This window comes from Lucilia cuprina, chromosome 6, assembly GCF_022045245.1.
Source record: "Lucilia cuprina isolate Lc7/37 chromosome 6, ASM2204524v1, whole genome shotgun sequence".
Lineage (NCBI taxonomy): Eukaryota > Metazoa > Arthropoda > Insecta > Diptera > Calliphoridae > Lucilia > Lucilia cuprina.
Window position 1 is genome coordinate 31578402 of NC_060954.1, and position 23829 is coordinate 31602230.

Genomic DNA, 23829 nt, shown 5'->3' on the forward strand with positions numbered 1-23829 from the left:
ATAAAAAATATTTACTGCGTTATGCAAAAACGATTATTAAGTTAATAATGGTTGTTAAAACCTGTTTTTATATGGAAAAACTGTGTAGTAAACCATTGTTAACTATAGTAATCGTTTTTGCATAAGGCAGTTATACCTTAAATTATACATTATACATTAAAATGTCATCTGAACATTCATTTTACAACAAAAACTTTCTATGACAAATAAATTTTCTAAATTCCATTCAAAATTTTATAAAATTTTTTAAAAATAAGTAATTTTTAACATGTTCTTCATGTAACTTAAAAAGAATTTAATTTTCCAAATGTTTCCGGTTTATTATTTCATTAGTTAAATGTTCATTGAAAGCAAATGATCTTGGAAGAAGAAAAAAGGAACATATTTCCATTGAAATTTTCGATTTTGATTAATTCTATTATATTAACAAAATTACGAAAGGTGTAAGGTACACTTTATAATAATAAATATAATAATTCGCATGAAGGAAACAAATTGTATATAAGTTTTATAAATTTCGTATAATTTCAAAAGTGTAATTTTTTCATAGGGACGCTTTAAAACCGTCCTAAATTAAGCCAAATATTATTTATTAATTTTTCTTAATATGTTTTTGTAAATAAAAATATTAGTTTAGAAATAAAAAACAAACAACAGGAAACTCTTTTTTTGGTTAAGAACATTTTAAAGTAAAAAAATAATAATAAATATAAATATGTATTTTTACAGACAGTTTAGTAATGAAATATTCAAGTTGTAATGGTCAACAGCTTAGTGTTTATTTATTTGAACATATATACATACATATATACATACATACATACATACATACATACATACATACATACATACATACATACATACATACATACATACATACATACATACATACATACATACATACATACATACATACATACATACACACATACATACATACATACATAAATACATACATACATACATACATACATACATACATACATACATACATACATACATACAGTGTCTCTCATAAGTATTTGAATGAAAAGCGAAAGCGCGATAAGAAGCAAAAACGAAAAACTCTGAGTGAAATTAAAAAAATATATATAATAAGGTTTAAAAAAATAGAAAAAAGACTATTAAAATACATATTATTTATATACCCAACAGTGAATAATCAAGTTTATTAAAAATAAATCATATTATTGGATAAAAACTAATTTAAAACAGCCCAACAATGACTGATTGCAATACGTGCAAGTCAGCCATTAGAGGTGAGACTGGCATTAGATGCAGTGGTGTATGTGATAAAATATATCACTGTACAAAAAAATGCTCAGGAGTGGATCAATACTCAATGGGAATGCTAGAGGCAAATAATTTTATAAGGTTCATTTGCGAGGACTGCATGCAATACATAAGGAATGTTGATCTTGTTTTAGGAGAAATACAAGACGGAGTAAGAATAAACAAACAGAATTTAAAAGAATATAAAAGAGAATTTGAGACATCACTAAAACAAAATGAAAATGAAATAAAACAACTATTGCAAGCTATTGAAAATAGGTACGAGGAGAGACTCAAAATAATAGATAAAACACAAAAATCATGTGAAAAAAACGTTGAAGAAATTAAGAAACTTTACGGCACAATAAAAGAACATGAAAATAAAAACCAAGAAGTATGTAACAATATAGAACAATCAAACGTCAAAATGTGTAATGAAATAAAAAAAGCTATAAAAGAAACAAGTGTCAAACAAAACAAACTATCATTCTCAGATGCATTGAAAAATAATATGGTGTTGCCAGAAGTTAAAAATCAGGCTCCTTTAATTATAAAACCAAAAGAAAAACAAAAAATAGAAAAAACCAAAGATGATTTAAATAAAAAGGTAGACCCTGTAAACTTTAAAATTATAAATATTGAAAATAAAAGAAATGGTGCCTTAGTGATACAAAGTGAGAACACAAATGAACGGGAAAAAATCAAAACTGCAATTGAAAATGAAATGAGTGAAGAATATGAAATTAAAGTACCAAATGAAATCGACAAGTCAATTGTTGTTACGGATATGAGTTTCAAATACGGAAATAATGAACTAATTGAAAAAATGAAGAAACAAAATCAAATTCTAGAAGGAAGCAAAATGGAAATTATAAAAATATATGAAATTAAGAGAAATAATAGAAAAATATTTAATGCTAAAATAAAAGTAGATAATGAAGCATACCCAAAAATACTATCGGTACAAAAATTAAATATTGGATGGGAAAAATGTAGAATATTTGACGGAACAGAAATAACACAATGCTATAAATGTAAAGGATTTAATCATAAGTCACTAAACTGCAAAAATGAAGAAGTGTGCTTTAAATGTAACGGAAACCACAAGACAAAAGAGTGTAATAAAGAATATATAAATAAATGCATAAACTGTATAAGAACCAATAAACGATTGAACCTAGGACTTGATGAAAATCATGCAACCATAAGCAGAGAATGTCCAGTATACCAGAATAAGCTAAAAATGAAGGAACGAAGAATGGGCTTGGTAGATTAACAACGAAAGAATATACAAGGAATGTACTCAAACATACAAGGACTAACAAATAACTTCAACCAATTGGAAGCAATAGCAGATCCAAGAAGTTTGATTTTATAATTCTAACAGAGACACACCTAACGGATAAAATAGACGAAAATGAAATACTACTCGATAATTATCAACATTTTGCAACACTTTCAAACTCAACAAGAACCGGTGGATTAATAGTTTATTTTAATAAAAATTGGCAAGTGAAACTATTACAAGAAAAAATATGTGAATCGAAATTCTGGATAAGTGCTTATAATATTAAATATAATCAAATTTCAATGATAATAGCTGCAGTTTATAGATCTCCTAGTAGTCAAGAATCTGAATTCTATGAAACATTTGAAGAAACAATAGAAGAACTTAACGAAAAAACAACGGATATCATTATTGCAGGAGATTTTAATATAGATTGGTCCAAGGACAGTATATACAAGAATAAGTTGAAACAGATAATAAATGATAATGGACTAAAACAGATGGTAACTGAATATACAAGAATTACGCGTAACTCAAGAACAATAATTGATTATGTCATTACGAACAAAACAAACACAATAATAAATAACAGTAAAATAAATAAAATATCCGATCATGAGATAATTGAAATAAAAATCAATGATGAAAAAACTAATCATATAAATAAAAGAGAAATAGAATACTTTAAATATAATAAACTTAAATTCCAAAGAGAAATAAATGGCAGATTAAAATTTGAAGAAGACCAAGACATAAACTACAATGTAAATCTTTTTGATAAAGCTTTAGAAGATTCTATTAAGAGACTAACAATTAAAAAATCGATAAATGAAAGAAGTATTAAAAATAAATGGTTTAACAGACAATTACAAATTTTAAAGAAAGAAAAAATTATAAAGTATAATATTGCTAAAATAGAAAATACACATCATGCCTGGAATGAATATAAAAGTGCTAGAAATATATACAAAATAAAACTAGAAAATGAAAAAAACGATTATATTAATAAACAAATAAGCAACATCAAAGACCAAAAACAAATGTGGAAAAATATTAAAGACTTAGTCCTAAAGAAAAACCGATCTGTGATACAATCTGTGATTTTTAATAATATAGAGTATAAGAATAACTGTGATATATCAAAACAATTTAACGAATACTTCGTGAATAGTATTAAGGATATAAGAGATAATATAGAACATGTGCAATATAATAATCAAATGAATGTGATAAATGCTAGATTTAATTTTCGTGCAATATCAAGTATAGAACTTAAACAAATATGTAAACAAATCAAAAATAAACCAGACTTTAATAACATTAATATCCAAATGATAATAGATAATTGGAATTTAATTGGTTGTAATATACTAAAAATTGTAAATAAATCATTGGAAACTGGAATCTTCCCGGATAATTGGAAAACCTCAATGATAACTCCAATCGAAAAAATACCAAAAACGAATAAATGTGAAGAATTTCGTCCGATTGATACATTAAAATTATGTGAAAAAATTTTGGAAAAAATTGTAAAAAACCAACTTGAAGAATTTTTAGAAACAAATAATATATTATCCAAATATCAATCCGGATTTCGAAAAAGTTTTTCATGTGAAACAACGGTCAATTATATCATAAACAGGTGGAAAAATATTAATAAAAATAAAAAAATTATGGCGATTTTTCTAGATTTTAAAAGAGCATTTGAGACTATCGATAGAAACATCCTTATACAGAAATTATACAATTATGGAATTCAAAATAAAGAATTGAAATGGTTTGAATCATATTTAACAAATAGAAAACAAATAACTAAAGTGAACAACATTAAATCAATCGAAATTGAAAATGAATACGGGGTTCCACAAGGATCAATTCTAGGGGCTCTTCTATTCATTATTTATATAAATGACATGCCAAATATACTAAAAAAATGTGAGATAGTATTATACGCGGACGATACTCTAATTTTCAATGAATCGGATACGAATGAGGAATGTGTAAATAATTTAATGGAAGATATGATAACTATAAATAATTGGCTCAAAATGAATAAACTTAAACTAAATGAAAATAAAACAAAAATACTAGAAATAAACATGGACAATAACTTAAATTTCGAAATTAATAATACAATAATTAAAAAAGTAGACTATATAAAATACTTAGGTTTTATAATTGATAAAAATATGAACTTTAAAGACCACGTAGAATACATATGCAAAAAGATCGGGAAAAAAATTGGTTTCTTTAGGAGAATAAGAAATAAAATTTCAACTATAACTATAACCACACTTTGAATTCGGTTCTACAATTCTATATTCATGTCTTACAAGTAATCAAATTGAGAGACTACAAAAGCTACAAAACAAGGCTATGAGGTCAATTATAAAGTGCAATAGGTTTACACCAATACAACTTATGCTGGACACTTTAAAATGGTTAAATATTAGGCAGCGGCTTCAACTTAATACATTGATATTTATATACAAAATGAAAATGGGAAATGCACCAGAATACCTAACAGATCAAATAACTTATGTCAGCCAAATACAGCCCTATAATCTACGAAATGCGAACGATTTTAGACTGCACAAAGCTACAAGCAATAAAATGAAGAGGGCCCTATTCTACAAAGGACTGCAACTGTTTAATCTGCTACCAACGGAGACCAAGAATGAACAAAATTTTAATATATTTAAAAGAAATTGTGTAAATTTTGTGAAAAATAATATATATCAGAGTTTTTAATAATTTTAAATTAATATTAAAGTAAATCAAAATGTAATATAGCTCTAAAGATAAAGTATTTGAAATACTAATTAATAAATAATAATATTAATAATAATAATAATAATAGTAATAATTTAGGTATAATATAAAAAGAAACTGAATTTAATAACATTTTGTATGCTAAATGAATAAATTAATTTGTTAAATTCTCTAGACAGTCCTTAGCTTTTATATGACGCTTTTTAAAACATTAAAAATTCACACTTACTTAAATTAATTTAGCTTTATTTAAAAATAGTCCATAAAATTACCTTACAAAAGTATACGAATTTTTTCTGTATTTCATATTTGACTATATTATACAAAACACAAAAATTAGAATCGAATGTTTTTTACTAAAAATTGTTTTAAGGTGTAACTATCAACAGAATGGATATATTTTTGGACCATTTGGTCCACAATTTTGGGACATTTGTACCATCTTTTCATACAATATCATTAAAATTACGATTTTTGACCATATTTGACATTCTTTTCTCTTTTTCAAGAGATAAAACCAAAATTTAATATTGGGATTCAATAGATTCCTTTAGGTATCTAAAAATAATAATCTTTGTTATAAGGATTTGTTTTTAAACATTTCATGATATATTTTTGGTATCGTTCTTCTGTTTCTAATTGAATTATCTGGATCTTAAGTCCCTTTTCGTACCACTAGGATCGATATTTTCCAACAAAGTTGGCTAGTATATATAATTGTAGATATTAGCATTAATATATTTTAAATTTTCAATACATCGTAGCGGTGTACAACTACAAAACATGCCTTAACAAAACGTCATCCTATACAGTAGATTTTAGTTTTTACTACTCATAACATTCACGATTATGTTGCCCATTACAACAACATTGTATGTAAAAAATTTTGGGCTTATTTTGATCATAGTAGATAATATTAAAACAGATATCAATATTTTTGAGTTAGACCATAATGATATGGTGACATTCAGCCTAGACGCCATTGGTTATAAAAATAATGATTCCACTATATTGAATGGCGTTTCTTCGAGGCATGCTTTGGAGTTATAAACTTCCACAATATATTGAAAACTTAAAATGTATAACAGCTGATATCTAAAACAATATATAGAAGACAAGTTTCCCTGAAAATTTTTGACCCTAGTATTATAAAAATGGACTTGAGTTCCAATAAATTGAATTAGCGATAGAAGAATGATTCCAATAATATATCTTGAAACGTTTAAATACAGATTCTTGTAATAAAAAATATTATTTTTAAATACCCCAAGGGGTATATTAAATCCCAATAACAAATTTTGGTTTTATCTCTGGGAAAAAGTAGAAAAAAAATACAAATATTGCCAAAAACCGCCATTTTAATGATATTACATATAAAGATGGTACAAATGCCCCAAAATTGTGGACCAAATGGTCCAAAAATATATCCATTCGGTTGATAGTTACGCCTTAAAACAATTTTTAGCAAATCATCCGATTCTAATTTTTGTGTTTCGTATAATATAGTCAAATATGAAATACAGAAAAAATTCGTATACTTTTGTGAGGTAATTTTATGGACTTTTTTTAAATAAAGCTAAATTAATTTAAGTAAATGTGAATTTTTAAAGTTTTAAAAAGCGTGATATTAAAGATAAGGACTGTCTAAAGAATTTAACAAATTAATTTACTAATTTTGCATACAAAATATGTTATTAAATTTGGTTTCTTTTCATACTATACATAAATTCGAATACTTATGAGAGACACTGTATGTAAGTACATTAGACCGACTCACTTTGTATGGAAAGCTAAAACGTATTTTTGTTACCCCTCTTAAGATTTACCTTGCTTTGTTTTATGATGATTCCCAAAATATTTTAAGTCTAGCAAAAACCGTTCGTGGACCAAATTAAAAAAAGCTATTTTGGAATTATTTTTTTCAAATTTTTGTTTTGTTTTATAACAAAATATCTAATATAACGTATCGTTTGAAAGGAGGTTTAGGCCGCGTTCAATGATGTATTAATCATAAATCAACGTCTGCTAAAAATTGTCATATTCCTAAATATTTATAATTCAAATGATACCAAATATTGTATATGTATTTTGTTTAAAAAATACTGTAAAATTTAAAAAAATAACTAAAAAGGTACTTTTTTGTACACGGTCCAGCTCGCGAACGGCCATTGATAGACATGAAATATTTTGGAAACCATTATAAAACATAAGAAAGATTATTTTAAACTGGCTGAAATATTGAATTTAACATGAAAAATCGTGTCCCCATACGATATTTTCTAGAAAACTGTCCAGCTCACGAATGGACAACACTTTTCTGCAAGTCGGTCTAATGTACACACATACTTATTAAAATAACTAACGTCAGCTAAAACGAAAATGATCTTAATTAACACATCGTTTATTTACTAGAAGACTGGCATAAATCAAAGTTATATTTTATAATAGAATACTACAAAATTTGCACCGTTTTAAAGTCTTTCATATTTATACAAAGTATTTATACATAGACAGTAACCAAAAGTTAGTTTGAAAGGAGGATGTATATACATCAAATCCGAAGAAATACACATAGTCCTCTATCATCCCTCTTGCGCGCTCCTTAACCAGTACCTCAGGTGGGAATCCAACTCACAACCTCTGGTCTACCAGACCGTGAAAGTAATTTGTTTTTTATTAATAGTTGTATGAAGATTCATTTTTTTCTTTAAACAAAATTGTTTTCTAGTAGGCATAACTTCAATTCAATACTTAAGATTTTTATAGAAAAACCAATCGAAATAATTTTTTTTATAAAAGTGCTGTATTATACCAGACGTTTGCGTTTTAGGTGTCGATATCTATTTATAAATATATGAATGTATGTAAAAATATGTTCATTTACAAGTGAATGTGCGTAACCAAGAATACAGGTTGAAAGCAAAGACAAAAATCTACAAGTACGTTTTTGTTGGCCAATTTAATGGTTTATTATGGAAATACGATGGCCATTTGTATTCAAAACAGAATTATACAAGAACGTATAACAAAACAATGACCAAACTAAGCCGCTACAAAAACTTAAAAGACAAATGAATTAAAAGAAATAATTAGCAAGTTCATTTATTAAAATCAAACTAATAGTGTAAAATAATATTAATATTAAGATTTTATTTTTTATATTTATATTTATACCCTACACCACTATAGTGGGGAGGGCATTATACGTTTGTGCTGATGTTTGTAACATACAAAAATATTGGTCCAATACCCACCTTAAAGTATACCGATCGATGATGAAATGTAAAATACAGGAAAAATTCGAATACTTTAGTGAGGTAATTTTATGGACTTTTTTTTAAAAAAAGCTTAATTAATTTAAGTAAATGTAAATTTTTGAAATTTTAAAAAGGGTGATATGAAACCTAAGGACTGTCTAGATAATATAACAAATTTATTTATTTATTTTGCAGCAAAAAAAAATATTAAATTTGGTTTCTTTTCCCAAATTTACCGAGGATCGGCCCATATTTGACCTATATAAAGCCTCATTTAGAAATTTTAGTTTTTTATCAATAAATGGCTTAAATATTTTGGAATTATGATAATATTTAACATAAAAATTTCTTTACAAAAAATAAAAATTTTATAAAAGTAAAAATTGTAAAAATATACTCATGGTGTAGGGTATTATATGGTCGGCCATGCCCGACTATACTTTCCTACTTGTTTTAGTTTATTTTTACTATTTTATAATAATTGCATAGTATCTTTACACGTAGTATTATTTTCGTAATCATAATGTGTTTGTGATAAACCAAAAATTATGGTTATAATGGTTGTAAACTAAAATGTCTGTAATTGTCTTTAACTTAAAGTAAAAATATAAAACTTGTATAAATAATTATCAGAGATTAAATAAATATTAGGAAAATAAAATTAAATAAAATTAATTACATATTATTTCTTGCAAAAGAAGTGTTTTAATTTTTACTATACATTTAGATTGGAACAATTCGCTATTTTTTATTAAACAAAATTAAAAAAAATTAAACAAAACTGAAAAGAAAAAACTTATTGAATTTTGCACGTTTTATTATTTTTTCATGAAAAGCAACAATAACAACATAAACAAAATAAATGGCACGAAGAACCCAGTTTGTGTACTACAAAATACTGTTATTTTTTTTGCAGCCTTGTTTTGTTTTATTTTGTTTTTTACATATATTTAATATTTTGTAGAAAGTAATTTGAAAACAATTTCGTACAGGTAGTTACTTAGCAATAGCATATGACTAAAGTAAATGTTGGAAATGTTACAACACAAAAAGAAGCACACTTTTGAAGTGTAAGAAATTAAAATCAGACATATAATTTATATAAAATATAAATGGAAATATTATTATACCCTACACCACTATAGTGGGGAGGGTATTATTCGTTTGTGCTGATGTTTGTAACATACAAAAATATTGGTCCAATACCCATCTTTAAGTATACCGATCGATTCAGAATCATTTATTGAGTCGATTAAGACATGTCTGTCCGTCTGTCCGGCTGGCTGGCTGTCCATGTAAACCTTGTGCGCAAGGTACAGGCCGCAATTTTCAAGATAATTTGATGAAATTTGGACCAAGCATGTTTTTTGGCACAGGGACGAAGCCTACTATCTCTTTAAAAATTGGAACAAATAAGTTTTATGTAAATATAAATGACACTGCAGATTTTCGTTAGGATCGGCCCTTATTTGACCCTAGCCCCCATACAAAAAAATGTTCTAAACGTGTAAAATTGACTTGTAACCATTTGTATCGCAATGAAACTCAACAAAACTAACTGTTATTTAAAAATATATCCATTTCCCAAATTTACCGAGGATCGGCTCATATTTGACCTATATAAAGCCACATTTAGAAATTTTATAAATAAATTGCTTAAATATTTTGGAATTATGGTAATATTCAACATAAAAGTTTCTTTATAAAAAAATAAAAATTTTAAAAATATACTTATGGTGTAGGGTCGGCCATGCCCGACTATACTTTCCTACTTGTTAACGCATACATATTTGCGTATATTAGATTTCACCATCAATTTCAGGAAGTTTCGCTATATTATCCCTATCATTTCTAGGTGAAACATGGATGATTTTAACGTTAGCTTGTCATTGGCGAGCAAGTTCGTATTTGGAAAGTTCGCCATTAAACTGAGTGCCTCTAACCAATAAACATTCGATGATTTTCATGCGAATTTAATTAATATTAATATTTTAAAATCTGTTAATCACATTAGATTAAATAAAATTTTCAACTGTTTCAGTTTTTACTTAATTTGAGCTCAAACCAAGAAAATTCAAACAAATATTTTTCCAATTTGCTTTGAAATTTTAATATTTGACAATTTCATTTCTTTAAATTCACAAACAACCTTTCAATTGTCTTCATTGTCTTCAAGTGTCTTTATGTGTGCCAAGTTTCAGGCAAATTGGGCTACGCGAACTGGTCGAAAATTCAGTTACAAAATTTGTACCATATAACAAAGCACTTTTAAAAAGAGTTAATTTTACTAATTTTAACAAATTTAAAATAAAAAATCTAAAAAATTTAATGTTAACATTAAAAATAATTATTTTAATTTTTTTGTATAAAATGCACATTTTTTTTAAATCATAAGAGAATCGCTAATTACAGCGAAATATTAAAATTGCTATATTAGAGTTACATAAGTGAATTAAATGAAATTTTTCATGCTTTCACTTATGACCAATTTATTAGAATTAAGGCATGTATTTAAAACGCATTAACTGGAATACGTACTAAAGAAATCATTAAAATTTCCCTTCTTCTTGAATAACTTTAAATTATTTGCTTGGATGCTAATTTAAAGTTTTATATATTTAATATGAAAGCTTGGCCCAATAACGAAACTTGCCCACATTTTTTTTTTTTTTGAAGTGATTAATAAAAAAAAAAACAAGTAAGTTGTCAATATTCGCCTTTGTCATTTACACACTAATGAAAAAGCTGGCAAATGCCAAATAAGCTGTGATAGAAATACCATGAAATCAAAAGTTTTCGGTTTTATGTCCTGATTTAAAACCTAATGATTAATTGAAAAAAACTTTAATATTGTATTTCATGAAATTATTGTACTTTTAACGATTTTCTTTTTGCAAAATTATAAAACAGACATTTAATCAAAAATAAAATTTAAGAAAAAAATTTTTTAGAAATAATCAAAAATGAAAAACTCGAACATATGCGTTAATAATGATATTAATGCCAAATCATGCAAACTAGTGAAGGTTTTTAATAGCAAGGTTTCCTTCTGCATGTTTCCAATTCACGAATGCTACATAACTTAAAATAACTTTAAAATATAGGTCTAAGTTATTATAAGTATTTCTCATAAAATATGTTAAGAATCACGTAATTCACTGCTATAAATTAATAAATAAATAAATAAATAAATAAATAAATAAAAATCGTCCAAAATTATACTATTATATGGCTAAAATATGCAATAATGTGCGCTTAAATAGGAATGCTAATATTCTTAAATCAGTCTAAAACTTGAAAATATCTTATGCATTAGTCCATACGAGCCACCATATTGATTTTTTTCAGTGGAAATGCCTATATTAAAAAAACATTATATTTATACCCTTAATAAAACACATGAATCTTATATTAGTTGCTTAGAAGTAATTTACAAAAAGAATATGCTAACATTTTCAGATTTGATAAAAATCATCTAATCGACCAAGAGTGCATTCAAGCAATGTGTTCTAAGCAAACTCTAAACATAATGGGCTTTTTTTGTATTTATTTTGATGAGACTACCCCACATAAAATGAAAGCATAAGTAAACAACAAGATGTATGCATATAAAATGCTACAACCTAAATATTTTGTAATTGTTCCATTTATATAAAATATTCTATGAAATACTAGAACATGAATGAATATAATCAGTTATAATCTTTGAACTCTCCTCTCCCTCTTTTAATTTTTTATTTTTGGTTGCATTTCAGGCAAAATATTTTAATGATTATAGGGTTATTTTGTAAAAAATCTTTACTTTGGTCACGTTTTATCTTTTGTTTCTAAAATAAACTTAGATCGAGTTTTTCTTATAAAGATAATCTCCATTCTTTGGTTAAACCTGGTTTAATATATGTTTCGTGTTTTTCAGTTTTCAGTAAAGTTACTTATTATATTAGTTTAACTGAGTGTAATTTGCCAATTAAACTCAAGTTATAAGTGAGAAAACACAATTAACAAAAAAACAATAAAACAATAAAACAATGATTTCGGAAGAACAAAAACTTGATATTTTAAGTAAATTGCAATTTTCTGATTTATTTTGTTTTATTTATTATTGTTTTAAATGTTTATTTAACATTGTTGCAAAATTTTCAATTTTACAAAAGTATTGTTTGCAAAAAATCATCGTTTAAAGTCCACCTAAATTTGTTCCAAGTTTAATCTAACAGCAAGTTAAGCCTAGTTTAACAGAGGAGTAAGAAACCCGCCATTAGTAAATATTATTATAATTTTATAACACAAGTTTTTGAAATAAAAAATCGTGTATTAACCATCTAAGGGCCATTATCTCAACCAAGATAGCAAAAAATTATGAAAAAATATAATTCCTCATTGACTCAATTAATTCTTTATATCAATTTAAATGCATTTAATAATCATGTTTAATAATTGTTTTTAATTTTTTATTATTTATAGGTATTTATAAATTTTGAAGAAAAAAACTAAAACATTTATCTATATACATAAATATGTATGTACATTCCCAAAATATTTTATGCCTAGCGATGGCCAAAATTAAAAAAAAAAGATATTTTTGAATTATTTTTTTAAATTTAAGTTTTCTTTGAAACAATAAAACCTTTCAAACGATACCTCATATCGTAAATATTGTTAAAGAAAAAACTGTAAAATTTAAAAAAATAATTGAAAAGGTGAAATCTGTCCAGCTCACGAATGTTCAACACTAAACCCAACACATTTTGGGCAACATCATATTATATAACGGGAAATATTTTGAGGAGGGTAACTCAATCTCTTTTTTTTTTTTTGTGAGTCGATCTAATGTACATACATATGTATAACAATTTAAATTATAAATTTTTGTAAAATGTTGGAAATGTCTCATGAGATCTAATAGCATGACACAATTCCTCATTAGAGCTTCCTAATATTATTCCACAAAATTATAAAATAATAATATATGTTTTAATTACTTAAAAGTTAAATTTCTATTAGTTTTATTTACATTACATACTATGTTTTGGTAGATGCAGAGATGGTAATTTAGCTAGCAACATAACACAATATTGAATTTTAATAATCAAAAATTATTTTTAGCTGAACAAAATTGTAGTAGAGAAGTAGAGAATATTTTTGAAAATGTCAAATTGTGTTCAATATAATTGCAAAAATACATTAAACTAATTTTTAGCGTTAAAATATGTGTCTATTTCTATTTTAAATATAATTACAGATAAATTTGTTTATATATCTGAAGAAATTTTTATATTTAATTTGGACTTAAGTCAGTTAAGTAGTTGAATTGTTGTCATGGTTATAAGCGCCATCTGTTTAAAAACATTAAAGTTCCCACAATTTTTGAATAATGCAATAATAAATGCAACATCTGCAATAATTTTATTTTTTATTTATTTATATTTCTAGTACAACTTATTTGATTTTTCAGTCGAGACATCAATTAGCCATCGTTATCTGTAACTATAAAACAATCACAAATAATCACACTTGTACATCACTGTAGAGAGTGCAATGAAAAAGTAAAAGAAAAGGAGAAAAAGAGGTAGGATAGGGTATTGTATATATTGTGTGCCAGCCCAACAACCAACGCCTTCATGCAGCGCTGACGAAATACAAACATTTTTTCTTATGTGATTGAGTTTATAAATAAACTTTGTGTTTTTGTTGCGGAAGGTTAATGTTCTTTCACTCTAGATTGTGTCACTTAAAAATTATAACGTCACAATACATCAACAAAAATTGTTTATTATAATTTAAATTTTTATTATATTTTTTTACAAAAAACAGTTTTTATATTTGCAATATCTGTGAAATTCACTAAAGACAAAGACTTATATAGGTTGGAACATTTACTTTATATTACTTCTATGTTTTTCGACAGAATAGATAAAAATTATTTAATTAAATTCTTATAATTACACCGTGCAACAGAAATTTTCACACATAAAAAACTATATGTACAAATGTGGATCATTTACTTTACTCTGTGTTTTAAATTTTTTATAATCATCAATAATGTATGATTTCAAATAAAGAAATTACAAAATATTGTGAATAATCTAATATAAATCTCTCCTTCAAAATAATATTATTCATTTTAATTCATCGGGATTTAAAAAGAAATGGAAGGTAAAGAAATTATTTTACAAAAAAAGTGTTTAAAAACTTTGGAAAGTCAGAATTTTTAAATTTATGTTTTTAGATAATAATTACTTTTAATAAAATTTATTAATAACGGATGCCTTTTCTGTAAAAACTTTCATCTTGGTATGCAAAATCTACTAATTATACATTGGTGTCTCATTGAAGGTGTTTTGTTCATTTTTGACTACTTTTATTTAACAAAGTCTAATTTTTTTGGAGAAGTATAAATCCGATTTTGGATATCAAAATAAACGAATTCTTCGTATGACACTCTTCTGTATATTTTACTAGTTTTTCAATAAAATTGAAAGTACTTTGGATATGTTTGACTGTGTTTTCACTCAGAGGAACACTTTATTATGCGTTTGTGCTGATGTTTGTAATACCCATAAGTATTGGTCCTACATCATAAGTATACTAAATGGCTCAGAATCACTCGACTCGAGAATCAGTCGATTTAGCTATGTCTTTCCGATCGTAATTTTCCTTGATTAAATTTAGCCATACTCTTTAAATGACTCTAGCAATTTTTGTAATTATCATTTGACCCTAGCACTCATACAAACACCCCTTCAGAAAATGACTTGAAGGTTAAAATTCACTAATAAAGAAAAATAACACCATCATATTCTACATAAATAACTTTGAATTAGACGTTAACTACTCTATCAAAAGTATAAGGATAGGACCCTACTCCTCTATGTGCCTTTTTGTAGAAAATTTCCTTTTTTATCAACCATAAGTAAAAATATTCCGGAATAAGGAGGAAAAACAAATTAAATGCTTTATTATTTAAAAAATAATCCACATATTGACTGTTGTAAGGTTTCACATGGTCGGCTATGCCCGACTATACATTCATACTTGTTTTATATGGTTATGATGATTATGCTCTTGATATTTTTTTGATGGGTTGTTAATTACAGGGTTATTATTAGAAAAATGCTTTTAAATGGCCTAAGCTTTCTTTTGGGCATTAAATGAGCATAAATATTAATTCAAAGCAAAATGCATTTCACATATAATATTATTTATTGAAGCTGTGTTATAATCAGGGAAACCGAAAACATGCTCTAAAAAAAGTGTTTTAAGCGCTTTAAATATGCCGTAAAAAACTCAAAATATACTCTTAAAATTTAAAAAAAATGCTCTAAAAATAAAATTTTTCATTATTTTTTAACATTGAAAAGCTCAAAAAGACAGAAATTGTAATGAAATAATAAATGTTTAGTGTCATATTTCATCCTACAAGATTTTTTATAATTGATTCACCTCATAGTTTGAAGAACTAGTTTAATAGAATTCCGTTTTACGTTCAGATAACCAATAAATAACATGAAACCATTTGGATCCCAAAAAACATATTTCAAACGACAAAGTTTGACACATTTCTACCAATTGTATTCATAGCTTCTAAACTGACATTTTAATCGGTGTTGTCATAAATTACAATAATTAGTTTTTTAAACTATAAAAATGGATTGGTCTCATGAAATCAAAAGTAATAGGTTTTATGTCTGATTTAAAATGTAATGCTTTATTGAACAAAAAACTATAACATTGGTTTTCGTGAGAGTAATGTATTTTTTGCAGTTTTTAAGTTCTACAAACGAATTTTTTTCAAAATTGTAAAATAGGCTGAAAAATTAAAAATAAAAAAATTCAATTTTATTTTTTTTAAATAAAGTTTTGAAAATGTACAAAAACGAAAAAAAGCGAAAATATCAAAATATGCACTAAAAGAGTAAAATATGCTCTAAAAACTCGAAAATATGCCTTAAATATGCTAAAAAAGTCAAATCATGCAAAATTATGCTCTTATGGGTAAAATATGCAAAAATATGCTCTAACAAATCGATGCCAAAATTCTTAAATTGGTCTGAAACGTATAAATATCTTATCCATGAGTCCATACGACGCACCACAAAAAACATGCATTTGCATATTTTGGTTTCCCTGGTTATAATAATGCTATTTCCTACTGCAACATAACGAGCAGTCGTACTTTTGAGTTGATTTTAGTGAATTATTTTGACCGGTTTACTAAATTGTAGATACTATTGTGATTTTATCAAAGATTGTTACAAATATTTATGTTTATAAGTTGTAATAACTTGAACAAATTCTAGATAATTTTTTTTATTATTTAACGAAAATCCTCATTAATATTTAAAGTGAAAATAATGTGCATTAAAACATTTTTTATTGAGAAAATATACATATTGTTAAATATTATTTTTGTATCCGATTTGCTAACCTGTGCTCATTGAATGGAAACTAACAAAAAAATTAACGTTATTTATTGTATTACTTAAAACAATACAAACGAACTAACATATACAAGTATGATTATTAAGTACTTAAACAGATACAATATAACTATAAGTAAATATGTACGTAAAAACGAATGTTTCCAATATTATAAACCAACCGAACAGCCAGCTAACTTAACTTACATACATTTCAAATTAAATTCAAAGTGAAATTAATAGAAAAAAATACTAATTAGTTATAGTTTATATAAATTTATAATTAATAATACTTTGGGTTTTATTTATTACTTATAGGATTGATTTTCACTGAAGATAATTTAGTAAAAAATACTAATTTCATGGAAAATTATTAATAATAAAAATAAAAAACTGTTCGAAAAAACTACGTTCTTTATACTACTACTAATAGTTCTGAAATAAATTACAGTTAAAACATTTTATATAAAAAAATAATTTGCCTAAAGTTTATTCCCTTTTGCATATTTTATATATAGGAGAGAATAAGAGGTATTATTCGTGCGCGCAAAAGTTATAGCGTTTTAAAACAATGAAATTAAAAAAATCGTTAAAAATCTGGGTTTAGCTATTTACAAATAAAATAAGAACCTGTTAGTAAACATTACAAAGTACTATCATCGTATGTTAAATAGTTATTGAAAATTTCTAATTTCAGAAAATATACTATTCATTTAAAAAAATTATTTTAATTTTTTTGCAACTTCTTTACAAACTCAAAATTTTGCAAATAAAAAAATCGAAAAAATTGTCCTAAAATTCGAGATGATTTTCAATGCATTGCAAAATGAACTAAGTAATATCTCAGTCGATTTGAAAAAAATAAGTATTTGAAGTAGCTTTCTCGTGTATTTTTATTTCGATTTAATTTAAAATATTAATATAGTCTTATATTACATAGTTAATGTTGAAGTTACTAAAAATGTTGCTATATATGTGAATTTATTTTTGAGGTTATAAAATCGGTATTCAGGTCGTAAAATTGTAGATTGATAAAATATTTTAATGCGGACCTGATTTTCGAATAATACAAAAATAAGTCTTTTATCTGCCACTAATATTTCCGCAAATCAAATGGCACTATAGTTGTCTGAAAGCAAAATTTTTTTCAGATAAACGCTGCTAGGACCTCTATAAAGAAGAAATTTTATTTTTATTTCGCAATATCTACAAGAATAAATTTTAATTTTGCAAAAATTATCATTAAAAGTTTGCATTTAAAATTTTTTAATGCACATTTGTCTTGAAGGTGTTAATGCGCGCACATGGACTCTTGTTTATAAAGCATCGCTCTATAAGTTATAAACTAAAAATACAGTTTTGAAATAAATCAACAAACTCTGATAAATTTCAAAGCTTTTTTTAATTTTTAAAATTTTAAATGTTCTTAATTATACGGTATATTATAAGAAAATGTATCAAAACATTTACATATTTTAAAAGGAAAACAAAATACGAGGCAATTTAATTCAGTCTTAAAAATTTTTGATTTTGCTCATTTGTACTAATGATTTTCGGAAGGCGGTATATGTACTTATGTGTACGGATCTATACTCCAGGAGCACTTGTATGGGTGTAACGTGAAATCATGAGTCAAAGTTGGCATCAAAATAAAAATTCTGCATTCTATCACAGGTTTAAAAAACAATTTTTCATACAAAATTTGTTCTATAATAAATGATTATGCAAAAAATATCTAAAATTTCCCAATTTCATCACCTTTCCTTAAATTTCTGTGTACAATTTGAATAATAATAAAATTTAATTATTGTAAAACATGGTAGATAATTTGATTAAATAACAATAGCGTTCTTTCTAGTTTTTGTATAACAATTAACCAAAAATGTAACTTTTAATACAACAAATGATAAGATAAAAATGTGCCCTGCCAAATAGCACCAACAATTAAAGTTTTTCCATACTTATTTATATAAATGTTATTTTATTTAATTCTCTGATAGAAATAAAATATGAAAGAGTCAAATTTATATCGCTTCATAATAAAGGCTTTTGATTTAATTAAAATAAATATTAATTAATAATAATTTTTATTGTATCCTACTTAAAATGAAATACATATATTTTCTGTATGTTTAACTTACCTGTGTATCGTTTAAAATTTCCAAATGTTCTCCTTTGCGGAAACTTAAATCCTCATCGGTACGAGCATCATAATCGTACAAAGCAACAAATATCTTTGCATTCGCATTCGAAGTCTCATTCTCCGGTATCTGAGGCACAGGACGAATCTGCTCCTGTGGCTGACCTATAGGCAACGCTATTTGAGGAACACCCGTTACACCAACAGCAGCAGCATCATCAAGTGGTATACGTTGATCGACATGCGTCTTATCGATGTCGGATTTTTCTGTGCGTAAACAGTTGCCCATTATGAATGATTAGAAATGGCGAACGAGCGACAACAACCAACAAAGATAACAATATCGTTGATAACGACAATAAACTTAAATAGCCGTGGTAAGGAAGTGTAAAAAAAGAGTCTATGTAGATCCAAAAATAGAAAAATGCACTTTATTACAGAATAGTTTAGATTAGAACACAAGTCTAACTAAGTAAAACCTAACCTTGTTTACAACAATTAAAAAATATATGTAAATACTAGGAGACACAAATAGAAGCACTTGAGAGAATGTTGTCGTTGTTGTCTTTTTCTTATTTTGTATTTTTGATTGTGATATTATTGTTGTTTTGTTATTTTGTTATACTTGTTAATGATGGTGACTTTGATGACTCTAATGATTTGAAGATTTGATTTGTTTCCTACTAGGGTGTTGGCACTTTGTTGTATTTATCTGCTTGTTTTTGTTGTAATTGATGTTGTTGTCGATATAATTCCGGATGTTTAATTTTAGTTTCCATTTATTTTGTTTTATTTTTTATTTTTATTCTTTATTTTGTTTCTATTTATTGTAAACAATTTAAATTAGTTCTGTTTTTTCTCATTTGATTTAAATTGTAAGTTTAAACTTGCATTGTTTTAATTTTATATTTTTACTCTGGAAAAAAGATGCGGGGTGATTGATTATAAATATATATTTTTCCTATTTATTTCTTGAAAATTTCAAATGATAAAAAATACATAGGTATTTGTGCAATGTGACAATATAGCTAAAGTAGAAAATGCTTTTTTGGTATAAATCTGATTTATATTTTTTAGACAGATCAGTATCATTTGCTTGTTAGTTTTTAACATTTTTTAATTAATTAATGAATTACAAAAATTATAAAAATTACAAGCGCAATGACAAATGTACATATACATAATTACATAATAGATGTATGTACATATGCATAATAATCGTCTTATAAAGGTAAAGGGTATCGAAGTAATCTGATTGGAAATTGAATTTTAGCAAATATGTATATAAAAAAACATAATCGAGTTTCTTCGGGACTTGTTTAATGTGGACTTAGTCATTAATAAACTTGACAACAGGCTAATAATTAAGTTCCTTTAGAAAATATATTTATGTAGGTACTTATGTTCAAAAGAGGTGGTTAAAATAGAACGATTTTTTTTTTGGATGGGCAGTTCTATTAACCTACCAACTCATAGTTGAAGATAGATACATATATCTATATTTTGAAAAAAATATCACTGATAATTCAGTATTTACTTTTACTTCCTCCTAGGTATCAAAAATTGTTAATATTTTGGAAATCAAACATAGAGTATGTACATACATATGTATGGATATGTATATAAAAGTATATCTACATATAATAAATACAAGTTTTTTATTTTAATTTTGTCTTTACAAAGATACAATATATTGTATACAAAATAAGAAACTTGTTTTTTTAAAATTAAGTAAAAATATGCAATAGGAGGTATGACATTATTTGAAAAGTGTTACAGAGTAATAGATAAAATTGCAGAAGTTGTGCTAATATTTTGACCTGAATTCAAAGAACATTACGTACAAATTTAAATTTCGCCGCAATGTTTTTCCTAATTTGTTTTTCATAATATTAAACAAAAATTTTTGATATGAAAAATTTTAAATAGGTACCTCCTATGCTAAATATTTCAATTTATTAATGTATATCTAATATTGCAGAATAAACATGTTTAAAAACATAAAAGGCAACACAAATTAAAATTATCATAAATGAATGAAATTCAAATATTTTACTTCTGTTATTGGTTTCTACACTAAAAATTCCAAATACACAACAAAGACAAGTGGTAAAATAAACTAAAAAAACTAGTTGTTGCTACAAAAGCACAACTTTAATTCAAGTCTATTTTATGGAGGTAGAAGAAGGGAGAAAGAAAAACAGGCAAAATGAAAAAGTAAAAGGAATAAATCATTCACAATAGAGTGTAAGAATTCTTTTACATTAAATCAATTATTGCACATCAAACTAAAAAAAAACAACACAAAGAGATATCCATAATAAAATATTTTTTATGTTGATGGTTCTTTATCAATGTTTTCATATTTGTATTTCATTTCTAATTCTCAATAAATTTGATGATGCATCAGTTGACTCCTCGTCGGTTGTTTTTTGTTGTTGTAAAAGAAAAACAGGAGGGCCATAAACATAGACAAGTGAAACTTGTTCATACATTTTAATGCACAATATTATTTCATATTAATTTTGTAAGCACAATTTAATTTCTGTATAAGTTTTTATTTTTTGGACAATTGTTGTTTTTTTTTATTAAAAAAAATTTTTTTACGGACGCATACATAAAAACTAATTTTTATTTCACTTTCTTCACACACAGGCACAATTTTTATTATTTTTATATTGTGCTTTTTGGTTTTTTAATTTTTTATTTCTTTTTGATGTCGCTATTCTATTTTAATTTTCTTTTCTTTAATTTTTCTATGTTTCTTCTTATTGTGCCATTTAGCAGATACGTTGCTCCACCTCATACTCTGTCAAACACATACGCACTCACATACACACAATCACTCATTATACACAAGAAAATTAACTAAAAAATGCTATTTATGTTCTCAACTCACAATAACTTTAATTATAATTTACTCCACAAAAATAAACAAAAAACGAAATTAATTAAATATTTTGATTTATTTCCCGTTTAATTTTCTAAAATACTTTGCCATTTCTGTGCAGAAATACAAACGAGACGAGACGCAACGACACCAACAACAAATTGACAAATGAATGTTGAAAAATATGGTGAAAACAGGGAAGGAAGGTGTGTGTGAGTGTGTTGAATAAAAAACAAGAGGAAACAACAATAGATTGAAAAATACAACACTGGACAACAGCTGTTCAGAAGCCTGCATCTTATTATAGCTGAAGACTTAGTTTAGCCGCCGAAGACATTTATAACCGTCGTTGCCGAAATTCAAATTAAATTGCTAAGTTAAAATGTCCTCAGAATTTATCCATTATATTAGTTTTTTGGTGAAATTATCACTGCGCGATGACATATCTGATATAAAATCCGATAAGGTATTTAAAAATAATAATTTTTGTTATATTTTCGTAGCACGGCAAATTTTGGCATTCGATATTGATCGAAACCTCAATAGAATTTTAAAATACTTTATTATTCGAATGCCAGAAATTGGACCCAGATATCAATATTTTAGAGTTAAACCATAATGATATAGTAATATGCTGCCCGGAAGCCATTTGTTATAAAAAGAATAATTCTAATTTTGAAGTTGTACATTTCTAGAATATATGAATAATATAAAATGTACAAAAGCTAATACATGTATGTATATAAGAATGGATGATTTAAAATCGTTTAACCTTTAGATATTGTCAAAATATTTTTTGTATAAAAATTGTCAATTTAACCTTACGATAAAATATAACCAGATATTCGAGGTAAGTGTATTATAACACCATGTAACAATTTTGAAAAAAGCTTTCACACATGGAAAAGTTGATATGCATGTGAAAATAGATTCCATTTATAGCAATTCAGCATACTACTATTTTTATAATCAGCTCATATGTCTCTATAAAAGTACTTCAATATTGAAAGTACTTACAATTTCAAACGATTATTTAAAATATTTATACATATTTATTGTATGATGATGCTAATATTGGTATCAAATAAAAATGTATCTGTACATTCTACATATTTGACTCACTTAAAAAAATCGAAAAAGATATTAAATTTAATAAAGGTCTTATTTTCAAAACAAAAATGTTTAACTTCTTTTTGCGACAAATTTTCTTTAAGCATCATTTTTTTTAATTCCGATGAATTGAAATAAATCATGTTATTTTGAAGTAGAGGTTCTAAGCTTTATTTGATATTAATATTTATACGTATTAATCGAGAGGTATTCCTAAATGAAATTCTTAAAAAAACTGTTTTCGGGACACTCTAATGAAATAAACCATCATTTTAAGAATTATGGAATTAACATTTTCAATTTATATAATATTTCACGAATTAAAATTTCACAATCAGATATGTCACACATTCGATCGGAATAGTTTCAATTCTGTATTATTATTCCGGTCAATTTTGTTTTAGTTTCTCTTAATTCCGAATTTTGTATTTAGTTTACAAACTAATTAAAATTATATTGATTTTATTTAAAATTGATTCCGTTTAGATTATTAAAGCTAGAATCGTAGTAAAGTTTATTGTTATTGAAAAAATAATTCAATTCACTTTAAAAACTGAAAGTGTTTTTCATTAAGAACGAATTTTTTGTTTTATTTTTCTGAAGAATATACGCAAATAATATCAATTTCGAAATGGAATTCTGTGTCAGGCCTGTATTTTAGTTGGCCCTTATTGAATATA

At 25.6% G+C, this 23829-nt stretch overlaps 1 protein-coding gene across 3 annotated transcripts in view; it reads right to left on the reverse strand.

The window, feature by feature from the left end:
- The window catches only part of LOC111675348 (tyrosine-protein kinase Src42A), a 101789-nt gene extending 81738 nt beyond the window's left edge, over positions 1–20051 (reverse strand). For 2 of the 3 annotated variants that reach the window (XM_023436095.2, XM_046954926.1), the window contains exon 1: positions 19151–20050. In XM_023436095.2, the coding sequence (XP_023291863.2) occupies positions 19151–19438 (288 nt within the window). In that variant the 5' untranslated portion in view covers positions 19439–20050. Of the gene's footprint in view, positions 1–19150 lie in introns of all 3 variants that reach the window. The other variant, XM_023436096.2, reaches the window with a different exon arrangement.
- Positions 20052–23829: the final 3778 nt, after the last annotated feature.